This window comes from Rutilus rutilus (genome assembly GCF_951802725.1).
Source record: "Rutilus rutilus genome assembly, chromosome: 18".
In the NCBI taxonomy this organism is placed as follows: Eukaryota; Metazoa; Chordata; class Actinopteri; order Cypriniformes; family Leuciscidae; genus Rutilus; species Rutilus rutilus.
Window position 1 is genome coordinate 31,840,864 of NC_140231.1, and position 13,088 is coordinate 31,853,951.

At 38.5% G+C, this 13,088-nt stretch overlaps 1 protein-coding gene across 2 annotated transcripts in view; it reads left to right on the top strand.

Moving 5' to 3' along the window:
• Positions 1 to 13,088, top strand: part of cert1b (ceramide transporter 1b) — a 39,330-nt gene that overhangs the window by 12,383 nt on the left and 13,859 nt on the right. For both annotated transcript variants that reach the window (XM_084387433.1, XM_084387432.1), the window contains exon 3: positions 5,132 to 5,248. In XM_084387433.1, coding sequence (XP_084243559.1) covers positions 5,132 to 5,248 — 117 coding nt within the window. The remainder of the gene's footprint in view (positions 1 to 5,131; positions 5,249 to 13,088) is intronic.

Here is a 13,088-nt window from a genome sequence, read left to right on the forward strand (position 1 = left end):
TGAGTTTCTTTGTTCTGTTTAAGTAGATATTTTGAAGAATGTTGGTTACCAGACAGTTGACGGTAGCCATTGACTTCCATTGTAGTAATGTGACTCTTTCCATTTTTGGGTGAACTATCCCTTTAACGAGTACAATAGTTCAATGTTAGTTCATGTTAGCTCAGGTCCATTCAATAATAGTTCAGCTGTTTATTGCTAGTAATTGTAAAGTGTTACCAGATGATCGAAGATGTGCGTTAACATTATGTTTTACACCTCTACCAAAGCTCTGCACTGCATGTTATTGTTCACCCACAATGCAGCGCTACCTGAGATGGAAACAGATACCAGTTCTGTTTAACATCTGCGTGTCAGTGTTGTGATACGTGTGTTTGTGTTTGTGCACATTGCCGTGCAATTAATGGTGTCTCCCTGGTTAAGTCAGGCCCGTAGTGATGACCCTTGTGTTTATTTTAGTGTCTTTTCCCAGTACCCGCTGCCTGTGACCCTCTTCGGGTCCCTTGCATTGCCCACCGTGTCTCGATTTTCCATTCCCAGAATCCTCCTCAAAGCTTTTCCCATGCAGGCACTTGAATGTTCCCATGTCAGTCTGTTGCTTCTGAGTTATATGCATAAATATAAGCACTCTTAAATCTGAAGTGACATTTTCAACATCATAACAGCCATTTTTCAAACATTGACATTGTAAATGCACAACAGATCCGACCACTAAGAGCAATCGAGACTGAGCTTCTTGAAGTGCATTCTGGGATTGCCTTCTCCACAAGTGCATCTTATAAGGCAGCATTACGTTACTGTGTTATGAATAGTCTATGATGCCTTAAATTAGGGGCCGAGGAAATCAATTTTTTCCGAATTCCCTTTTCCGTTTATTATGTCTAAAAACAACTAGGGACAACTATTTACAAGCCTCTTTATATACACCGTGGCTTTACACACGTTTTAGTGCCAGATAGTACTAATATGTCTTTAAAATTTTTATTTTAAAGGCCTTGTTCTCTATTTTAACATGAAATACAGCATTGATTGAAAAATCATTTAAATTTTTTTATTGTTTTTAATGGGGGGGAAATTAACATAATTATTGCAAAAATATGAATTCCCTCAAAATACAAAATATTAAAGAAAAAATATTATTGAACAAAAATATATGATTTTGAGGAGCACAGTGCTTAAGTAATCAAGGTACTCAGTTTTTCATCTCACAGTCTCCTTTGAATTTGGGATTTGTTGTGGAAAGATACTGTGTTTCTAGGTAAAGATTGAGTCATGTGTCAGTGTTTAGTACTTCCAGGCCTCTTGCTCTGTGTTCTGTGTGTTGTTGTGGTTTTGTTCTGTGGTGTGATAAGTGTCCTTGCTCAGATGTGAGCGATTATTCTCTCTCTTTAAGCACATGCAGTCTCATTAAAACAGCCTCTCCGTCCTCGTGTCTCTTCATATTGTGATCAGTGTCGGGCTTTGAATGAGCTCCTCACGCTTCACCCAGAAGACCAGGTGTCTGTCATATTGTTTTCTCTATTGATGTAGTCTGATATATATATAGCTTTGTTGTGACATTGATTATTACTCATGTGAGGATTATGTCAGACAACATTTTATGTGAGTTAAAGCAAAACATTTGTCTTTTTTATAGCTTTGTCATCGATGGTTGCATGCAACAACAAACACACACTGTAATTTCCCTAAAGTGATTATGTCAGATTCATTCTTTTGAATCACCAGTTCTCAAAATGGCCTGAATTTAACTCGTGATTTCTTGGTCTGACTCAGTCACATGACTCTCGCACTTCAGGTCATTCCCTTTTTGAAGAAAAATGTGATGTGCGATAACTCGTTAAATAATGCAATGTTCGATACGACAATGCTTTTAAGTGTGTAAAATACATTTAAAATTATATTTAAAAACTGAAAATGATATAACCAAAATGCAACCAACTTTTTGTGAGAAGAAAGCATCCCGACAACTTCTGAAAGTGAACAGCAGTGTTTTACTGTAGCATTACATTAACATTAAGTGTCATTTTAACATCAGTGTAGAGTTTAAACAGAGATTAAAAGTTTATTTAACAACAGAAATTGAATAATCAAGTGTAAAAATAATTATTATTCTTATTCTTTACAATTAATTAAATTTATACTGATTCTTATTAAAGCTACAGAAGTTGTTGAGTCAAGAGCAGTGAGTGATTTTCTGTCTTTTATTGTTTGACTAACATTAAGCACACAGAGGTTTATTAGGCTGCTGTCACTTTAAGAGCTGCACGGATCCAGTATATTGTTACATGCCCGTTATCTTTCTTTCTCAACTGTTTACTCCACGTGAATATTCACCAAAACGGGCATTTGTTTTAGTGCACGTACTCAACGGCATGAGTACTTTGCATGAGTACATGAGTACTTCGCTTATTGCGTTGAATAACATTAAGCATTTTACAGGTATGCAACTCTTATGTGTCCACCTTACTATCTGCTGTCTGCGATGACATAAAACATGAGTATTAAAATCATGCAGTTATCGCAAGCCGTTCGTGATATGTACATATTAGGGATGCACCGAATATTCGGCCACCGAAAATTTTCGGCCGAAAATGGCCCAAAAGTGCATTTTCGGTTTTCGGCCGAAAGACTTTTATCACCGAAACAATACGGCCGAAATGTTGTGATGACGCAAACAGCAGACACCGCGACCTGCACGTGCTTGTCTGAAGCAACATTACATATCTGCGGTGTGGACGTATTTAAATATATCTAAGAGTGACCCACGGACAGCGATTTTCAAAACACAGACATCCCAAGTCTTCCGGAAGTTCCGGGAGTCTCCCGCGTATTGATACCGGCTCCCTAATGCCCGCAAATTAGTTTAAATCTCCCGGAATCGCGAGCGAGCATGAGCGCGCATACGTAGCGCGCGGCAGAGAGAGGGAGCGAGAGACCTTTGCGTGTGTGTGCAGAGCAGCTGTCATTTCTCAGAGGTTTACCTGAGCTGTTTATGGTTTTTGCAACTCACGTCCATGAGCATATAACTGCAGATATTATTTTGGGCTATGGCAGTATTGACCTAAATGCACTTTGTTTTTATGAGAGAACATTTCATTTTTAAACCTTTCTCCAGGCCAGTAGGCTTTTACATTATTATTTAATGTACACATGAGTGGGGTCAAGTTAAACATTTAATTTTATACTTTGCAAATGCTAAATAAATATTTGCATAAAATTTTAATGGATTTATTCTTTGAAACTTTAATATTAATTTATGCAATTGCAATGCCTTGATTTTAGTAAACTTAGTACACAGTCATAGCCATAAATGCAATGGTACTAACAATAATTGGCATAATTTCTTTCGGTGTTTCGGTTTTCGGTTTTCGGCCTTGGTTTCCTCTTTTTCGGTTTTCGGTTTCGGCCAAGAATTTTCATTTCGGTGCATCCCTAGTACATATGCGATATTTCGATTAATTTCTACATATATCGTGCAAAAGCCCTTGTTGCGTCCCAACTAGGCTTGGGTATCGAGTATCGAGTATCGATTGGAACCGGGACTAGCTTTGCAATTTTCCCGGAATCGTTCAAAAGTTTAAATTTCGATTCCTAGTTTCGATTCACAGTCCGCCGACCGGAAGAAGAAACCGCTGTCTAAGTTACCAATTTGATCATTTCTAGCCCTATTCTGAACTGAAGTAACTACCTAATCGATTTCAAACTGCCAAATGTTAACTCGCTGAACACTGACAGCTGTAGCCTACTTCCCCACATTAGTTAAACATTTGTAAACTGTAACGTACACACGGCATGGTAAATGCGTGTATTACTAGCACAGGTGTAAGCATATATGGATTGTTATGCTAAACTGCGAACCAATACATTTTATGAGACGAAAATCATTCATAAAATGTATTCAGAGCAAACAACCCTGACGTTAAACCTTAAAAACCTACTTATATTATGTTTTCTTATTCTTCGGTATCTTGCAAGTTACAACCATATTCTCTCGTCCTCTGCTCGTCCGTTTGAAAACTGCGCGAACGTAAAAAAATAATAATCATGAAAACACATTTACACATGAGTGTAAACAACCTTATTTAGCCTATTTTACCTGATAGCCCATTTTAGCTGTGGAAATAGCAATTGATGGAGAAGGTCAGACTATTTCCTTCAGAAAGACTGTTGGTTAGCTAGCTCATTTAAAATATCCTAAAAAAAATTTGTTTAAAATAGATTTGATATTTATATTGTAGTTGAAAACAGCCCTGTGAGAAATTCATAGTAAAGTTCATAAAAAGTAAAAAGTTCATAGAATTAAAATTTATCTAAACTTTTTTGACCCTGCCTCTTAAAAGAATCGGAATCGAGAATCGTTAGGAACCGGAATCGAAACAAGGAATTGGAATCGGAATCGGAATCGTTCAAATTCAAACGATACCCAACCCCTAGTCCCAACATGTTTTAATTTCTCTAAGGATATTAAGGGAATATAACATTTATTTTGTCACTAAATATATCATCAGGAAGTACGATGTAAACAGTGGTAAATAGTAAAGCGGAGGAAAACACGAATTCACCGAATCCGGATGAGAAAGAACATTTTGTTTATTTACACCCCCAACCAGTAAACACATAGAAAATAAACTTTAAAGTGTTCCAAATATATATAGTCAAAACAAAATTGTAATTTGTAAATGTTGTTGGATAGAGGGAGGCGAGGAATGAATAATAAAGGGAAGTGAAGAGAAACGGGGCTGGCGGAGTGCAGTATATCAGACTGAAGGAGAGGAGTGTTTGACTCCTCATCTGGATCTCATAGAGCAGTGTGAGGTCTGCGGAGATCAACATCTGGCAATAATACCAAACACACACACACACACACACACACAGCAGACATGGATGCTGTTAGGTTTTTTTTTTTCAGAGGGAAATATCTCACATTTCCCAGCTGGCTCTGTGGGTCAAGGCTCTCTTTTTTTTTTTCTTCTCTTGGCTATAGTGGTTCTGTCCAATCATCATCAACAACAGATTGAGTATTTGGATCCCTCCTTGTTTATAAAATAGAAATATCAATATCATTAGTAATGGTGTTTGATAATCAGGTCATGCATCTCAATCTAATAAGTATTCTCCCTCCCTTTCTCTGTAGCCTCACGAGTTTGACGAGTGCCGTTTGGACATCAGCGTCAATGATAGCGTGTGGTATCTCCGGGCTCAGGACCCAGAACATCGCAACCAGTGGATCGATTCCATCGAGCTTCACAGGGTGAGTTCCCCTAACACGCCTGTCTTTACCCAGCAGGCTCTTTCTCATGCAGCCAGACTATTGACTGTCAGTATTAAGTCTGGTTTGTCTGAAACCCCGGAAGCAGCAATCTGACCAACATCTGGCTGACAAGCAACCACTGCTTTTTTATTTTTTATTTGACATATTTTGTTGGGTAGATCGGACATTACTGTTTCTTTCACCCATTACTGTAATAGTAAGCTCAGAGTGGGTTAGTTGCCCATCCACGGGCCTCTTGCTGAGTCACAAAAGTGAATAATAGTTCATTGAGAAATCAGAGAGAAGAGATTGACTGTGAAGAGAAGAGATTATGAGTGTGATTCAGTCTGTTTACATTATCTGAGGGGCAGAGCACTGAAGTGACTAACACACACACACACACACACACACACATACGCGCACACGAGGAAGTCGGTTTAGGTCTCAAATACACAATCCTACAGTAACGCAAATTAAAAATATATTTATATAAAAACTATGTATGATGATCATGTGTGATATTTAACGCTCTCTTCCTCATAAAGCATACCAACACAAAAATGCTGCAGACCAGTACTAACATGCATGAGTGAACCTGCCCCTCGCACAGCTGTAGTAAAATACTCTATAGTGAGAGAGAGGATGTGGTCACTGCAGGTACTGACAGAAAACTGTCACTCAAGAAGCGAGGAAAACTAAAACAATCAGAGCCAGATGAGAAGGAACGGTGAGAAAGACGTCATGGATCTACTGAGCGACGAAACACTTCAGAAATGAGATGAGCGGAAGGGTGTTAGTGTGACGTGTGTGTAGAGAGAGAGAGAGAGAGAGAGAGAGATATTACAGAATGAAAATATAATATATATATATATATATATATATATATGTATATGTGTGTGTGTGTGTGTGTGTGTGTGTGTGTGTGTGTGTGTGTGTGTGTGTACATTTAATTAATTGGTTTATTTATTTTCATTATTTTTAAATATAAAATAAAAATTAAATAATGAATTGATAAATATATAACATAATTATTATTTAAAAATTTATTTAAAAATTATTTAAAAATTAATAAAAATAAATGGTTTTTTTATTTGAGGTATATGTTCCAGCTCTAGTTTGTGCATGTGTGTGTGTGTGTGTGTGTGTGTGTGTTGTAGGGGCGGGGAAAAAAAATCAATTCTTAGATGCATCGCGATGCTGACGTGGACAATTCTGAATCGAATCACAATAGATTTTTTTTAAATGTTAATTGATAATGTAATGTTGCCGGAGCGCAGGGGTGGACTGGCCATCTGGCAGACTTTCCCGGTGGGCTAACGTGCTTTTTGGGCCGATACATCTTATACTTAAAAAAAAAAAAAGTTTTTTATTTATTTATTTGTCTTAGCGGCCCATAAAACATGTACATCGGCAATTGCCCCTGAACCCCCCTATAAGGCCCGAGGTCCACCCACCACAGTTTTACTAAAAATCCTGTGAGAAACACTGGTATTGCTATGCCAATGCAGCTTATAGCTTGTTTTAGGATTCAATACTGTGGAGTATAGTTCAATTGTTTTAATAAATGACCATTTTTTTTGTTATTTCATGTTAACTCTCACTCGTTCCTACTCACTCATTACATGGCATTAGTGGTTTTGAGGAATAGGAGTTGGGATACATATTAAAGGGCGTGCAAAGATGGGTGGTGTTTATGATCATATGTAGTGGGCCAGTCTGGGCCAAAATGCCAGGGCCGATTTATTTATTTATTTATTTTTTTTTTTTTGTCCCAGTCCAGCCCTGACGGAACGCAAAAGGTGCATCTATGCACATAAGAGACACACTATGGTTGAGCGAGAAATCCGACCGGCACCCTCTGCGTTAAAATCTAGCCTAACTTTGGCTTCTATGAAGTTGAAGAGAAAAAGGACTTGGACAAGAGCCACACTTTATGTAGGGTTCCAGACTGCAACCAAATGGGCGACAAGAGGTTACACTGGTGCGACCACCATGTTGTCCAGTTGATAAGAGCTGCAACTTCTGTTACATATGAGAAACATCAAACGGCACACGAAAGTGAAACAAATCCTGCGCTATTGTTTGAGCTGCGCTGCCCGGACCGTTTGAGCTCAGAACAGGTTTACTCGTGGGCCGATCTCAATCACGCGACACTGTTATTACGCAGCGCTGGGAGATCCAGTGAGAAAGCGTTTGAATTCACCGCAAAATTAATAACATCGCAGCGAGATGCTCAAATTCGGCCCAGAAATCTGTTATAAACCATGTCAGATCAAACCGCGCTGACGTGGAAACCAGGACGAGCTTTAAAAGCTTCCACACACAAAATGTATTGCCAAATCACTTCCATTTGTTCCATTTAATAAAATATATTGGAAGTAAATTAATTATGGATCATTACAAATACTTTGCTTTAAAAGTACCAAGTAGTCAGAAAGAAAAAAGAAAATCTGTATAGAAAAACAAAATGCAATCCAATCGTGAGATTCCCAGCCCTAGTGTATTACAAAGTCTGCTGAGTTTGCACAAGTGTTCGTATCTTGAGGCCACACCCTGATCCACACGTGCTTCTGATTTCTGCTGTTCGGAGGAGGAGGGTCACACACACACACACACACACACACACACACACACACACACACACACACACACACACTTCCCCGTCCATTCATCCTTCTCTTGCCTTGAGGATGACCCCTCTCTGATAGTGACTCACACACACATGGCTCTTCTTGGAAGAGGCATTTCTTCTGAATCACTGCTAAAATTCTTCCCCCTATCTATCATTTCTCATTACCACAGCAGGAATAGCCTGCTTATCAGCTCAGTAATTCGTGTTTTATAATTCAGAACCCAATAAATCCCTTGACAAGTGGATTTTTATTTCCTATATTGACACATTTGTTTTAGAAACAGGGAGTTTGGGTGGGACACATTCTTTAAGAAAAATAGCCTATAGGAATTAGTTGTCACAACAGGGATTTGCTGTGTGCTTGTTGGTTGCAGTTGGGGGAGGGGCATTCTTTTTCTACAGAGCATTTGATTGGACAAAAATCTGTGTAGTGCAGGATGAGTCATCAATATTTGTTGTCAATTTCACTTCATTTTAAATAAATATAACTATTATTCTGTGTTATTCTAACACATATGTACTACCTGGCCACAATTTTTTTTTTTTTTATCCATATTTATATTTAAGTGTAATATCTCATTGTTTGATTAGACTTCAACAGGTTAAGAAGGAGATGTAAAAAAAGAAGTGGACCACATTGCATTGTGGGATATATTATTCCATGTTGCGCACTGCAAAAGCGCTAGATCATTTCTGATTCTGTATACTTGCTATATAATCCACAGTCCTGGAATATTCATGTACATGCAATGTTTCATGAGCTAATTGCTAATTTAATCACTATAAATTATCTTAAAAAAAAAAAAAACCTGTCTGGTGAAATAGCAAGAGCATAACATAGTCTATTTGCACCTTTAATAACAAATCTGTGGCTTGAGTTACATGGAGGGTGTGACACAGACCCGTATGGGTGGGTGTTGTCGAGATCTGCCTGTTGTTGTCGATTGTGAGCGTAATCTGTAAATCTAATCAGAGCTGTATTGTGTTAAGCCTTTCACTCTCACTGTGTCAACACCACACTCTCAAAAAAGCCACTGGAAATGAGTATCTACAAAACCTGCTGGATTTAATCTTATCTCAGGTGTGTTTGTCCATGGCTTCAAAACATCAGCAGAGTTTGATAACACACACACTCAATTACTTTAATCGTGTACCTAACTATACGGAAACTATACTATATTAAATATATTATACTAAAATAACACTGCACACATCACACACACACACACACACACACACACACACACACACACACACACACACACACACACACACACACACACACACACACACACACACACACACACACACTATATATTTTAATGATACTGCTTCTAAATTAAACATGACACTGATTACAATTCCTTCTCTTGCTGTCTTTTGCAATCACTTGATTAGGTTTATTGATTTGGTGTGTGTGTGTGTGTGTGTGTGGTCTGTGATACGGTGGGTAATGGTTGTTATCATCCTGAAGTTTATCATCTGCGCACCGGCCGCTGAGGCTATTGATGTGTAACTCAGACACGGCCAGTATTCTTCTTGACCTCTGATTGGTCAGTGGAGGCATTATCAATGCCATAGTCACAGTAAGAGTGCGTTTGGTTGGCTGGAGTGAATGCAGGACTGGCCCGTGTTTGATTGAGACACTGAATGGTTATCTCTAGTTCTACCTACCCGATAGTTACCTCAGATTAAACCCACTCAACCGTGGACTGAGCTCACTGTTGCCATCTAGTGGTGGACAATGTTAAAGTCCTCACTAAAACAGTGTGTATATTCAGCGTAGCGTGTATACTACAAAATGTGAGTTTTTCCATATGCATACCCAAAATGTGCAGTATACAACAAGGGCACATGACAAGGAATACAGTATCCCATAATGCAACGTGTTCATCATTCACTCACCAATTGTGCATCACTCATTGTTTCACACACTAGTTTTGATAACTAGTATATACTCTGTAGCAGAGAATAAAAGTGTACTAGTATTATTAAACTGGTTGAATTAATCTGTGTTTTGGAGATAAATCTTTATGGTAATAGTTGCAATCCAAACACAGCAAATGTCAGAAAAAAAAAGTTTCTCACTGAAGGCTGAAACTTTTAAGGACTTATTTATGGATCCATATTTTTTTCTATTCTTTTTTTTTTTTTTTTTTTTTTGCACAAGTACATTTAAATGATCTTTCATAGAATTGCACTCAATTTGTACATGTACTTATTTTTTTTTTTTTTTTTTGTCTAAGTTTGTTTTCATTATATTGTACTTATGATATTGTGGTGTTCAGTGTTTAATAAGTATCTGCCATGTAGCCGGTGATGCTCATATGGCAATAAACTCAAATGCTACCAGTACTACTTTTACTGAAGGCTGTGTTTTGACTCTTATCTGCTCTGACAGTACATTTATTTAAAAATAGGTTGTTGTGACTGTAAAGTTGTGTGTGTTTACTGGCATTTCTTATCTACAGGAAAGGTGTGTGTGTGTGTGTGAGAGAACTTGGATTCATTTGTTTAATTTGGTTCCAGTATGCGGAACGTCAGAGGGGAAGTGAAAGATTTTCAGATCGTATTTCATCACCCCCTCTCTCAGATTGACCAGATTAGGTGAGTTTATTAACATGGCACAGAGGTCAAAGTAGTTCATCTGGAGGAAAGATACAATAACCTGGGCTTGTACCGTCATGTTCTGCCCAAAGCCTCATGGGGAGACAGTCATTGTGTGTGTGTTTATGCTTCTAAAAAAACTCACACACTATTTTAAGAGGCTGTTACTCATGAGATGAGCCACAAGAGAGCTCTGAGTTCATGGAAAGTGACTCTCTGAGCTTTCTGTCTGTGTGTGAGCAACGAACCCTGAAGATGAAGTGGAAATTGTTCAGGTCAACCACACACACACACACACACACCCCAGTTTATGCTGTTTTTAAAGTGTCATATTTGAGGTTGGCTGTGTAAATATCAGTGTAAATCTCGTATTATTATAGTTTTAGTTTGATCTAAATATTGATTGAGCGTGATTCCACCTCTCCTAGTTTTGAACCGTGTCAAAGCCAGAGTATCATCATGAGCATTAGCATCAGCTGTTTACAACTACACTGAGATAATGACTTATTAGGAGAGGGTGTCAAAAATGAAATATACTCTACTGTTCAAAAGTTTGGGGTTGGTAAGTTTTCTCAGTATCAGCTCATCAAGGCTGCATTTATTTGATCAAAAATACAGAAATATTATTACCATTTAAAGTAACACTAAGTAACTTTTCAACCTTCATAATATATTTCCAAAATCCTTGTGATGGTACATCGACTTAAAATAGGTTGAATGACACGTCTGCCATAGCCTGACGGGGTTTGTATAGTTTTTAATCGTACTTTTAAACTTCGGGGTTCGGGTAGTAACACCTGCGCACAAAAAGAACTACAAAATTCGACTGCTTTACGGCATAGGCTACCTCACTTCCCCCAACACGTCCTCACATGCTGTTGGACTTGTAAGTATATTGCTTATATTGTATATCACTCGGACAAGCACCTGGCGTTCTTGTTGATGGATTAGTAGACATCTTCGGAGGCTAGCTGTGCTTGTTCGATGTCCGACGATTTGTAACGCGTTGTGTTTATTCCCCAATCGAACTCGTGTAACTGTCTGTCACACGTTCTACCGTCCACAGCATTACTTGATAGACAAAAATAGGACAAGAATGAGCGTCAAACAGAAACAACCCGCTTACGGGGTGTTCGAGGCGCACATACAATACAGACTGCCGAAAGTTAAAGGGATACTCCACTTTTTTCGGAAATATGCTCATTTTACAACTCTCCCAGAGTTAAACAGTTGAGTTTTACCGTTTTAGAATCCATTCAGCCGAACTCCGGGTCTGACGGTACCACTTTTAGCATAGCTTAGCATAGATCATTGATTCTGATGAGTCCAGTAGCATTTCTTTCAAAATGACCAAAGAGTTTCAATATTTTGCCTATTTAAAACTTGACTCTTCTGTAGTTAAACCGTGTACCAAGATCGACGGAAAATGAAAAGTTGCGCTTTTCTAAGCCTATATGGCTAGGAACTATACTCTCATTCCGGCGTAATAATCAAGGAACTATGTGGCTGTACCATGAGTGCAGCAGGCGTAATGATATGACGCAGCGCCTGAAAATAGTCCCCAGCTCGGTAACTTCTTCCAACGTGACCGGGACTAAGTTTGTCTAACCTATTAGACCTATTTTCAGGCGCTGCGTCATATCATTACGCCTGCTGCACCCATGGTACAGCCGCACAGTTCCTTGATTATTACGCCAGAATGAGAGTAGTTCCTAGTCATATAGGCTTAGAAAATCGCAACTTTTCATTTTCCGTCGATCTTAGTACACGGTTTAACTACAGAAGAGTCAAGTTTTAAATAGGAAAAATATTGAAACTCTTTGGTCATTTTGAAAGAAATGCTACTGGACTCGTCTGAATCAATGATCTATGCTAAGCTATGCTAAAAGTGGTACCGTCAGACCCGGAGATCGGCTGAATGGATTCTAAAACGGTAAAACTCAACTGTTTACCTCTGGGGGAGTTGTAAAATGAGCATATTTCCGAAAAAAGTGGAGTATCCCTTTAAACAGGGCGCGCGCAGCTCTTAAAGGGGCCACACCTTATTTCCACTCGTTACAGCTTCTATCCGACTGAACGGGGACCGGTATACAGGGGGGAGGGGATCAGGCCGTGAGTGAAGAGACTGCTCTGCGTGAGTGGTATTTACGACAGTAACGTTAAATACAAGTAGTCCACAGCGACTCTAGGGGTCGTTGTTTGACCAAAACGGAAATCCTACATAGTGGGGCTTTAAAATAATTGGAACAATTTCTATGTGAATATATATTAAAATATAATTTATTCCTGTGATCAAAGCTGTATTTTCAGCATCATTACTCCAGTCTTCAGTGTCACATGATCAGGAATCAGTCTAATATGATGATTTGCTGCCCAAGAAACATTTCTTATCGATGTCAGACAGGCATGCTGCTTAATACTTTTGCTCTCTGAATATAAAGTTCAAAAGAACAGCATTTATTTGAAATAGAAATCTTGTAACATTTATAAATGTCTTTACTGTCACTTTTGATAAATGTAATGCGTCCTTGCGGAATAATTGTATTAATTCCTTTAAAAATAACTGCAGTGATAAGCACAAGTTATTCACTGCTCCACTTT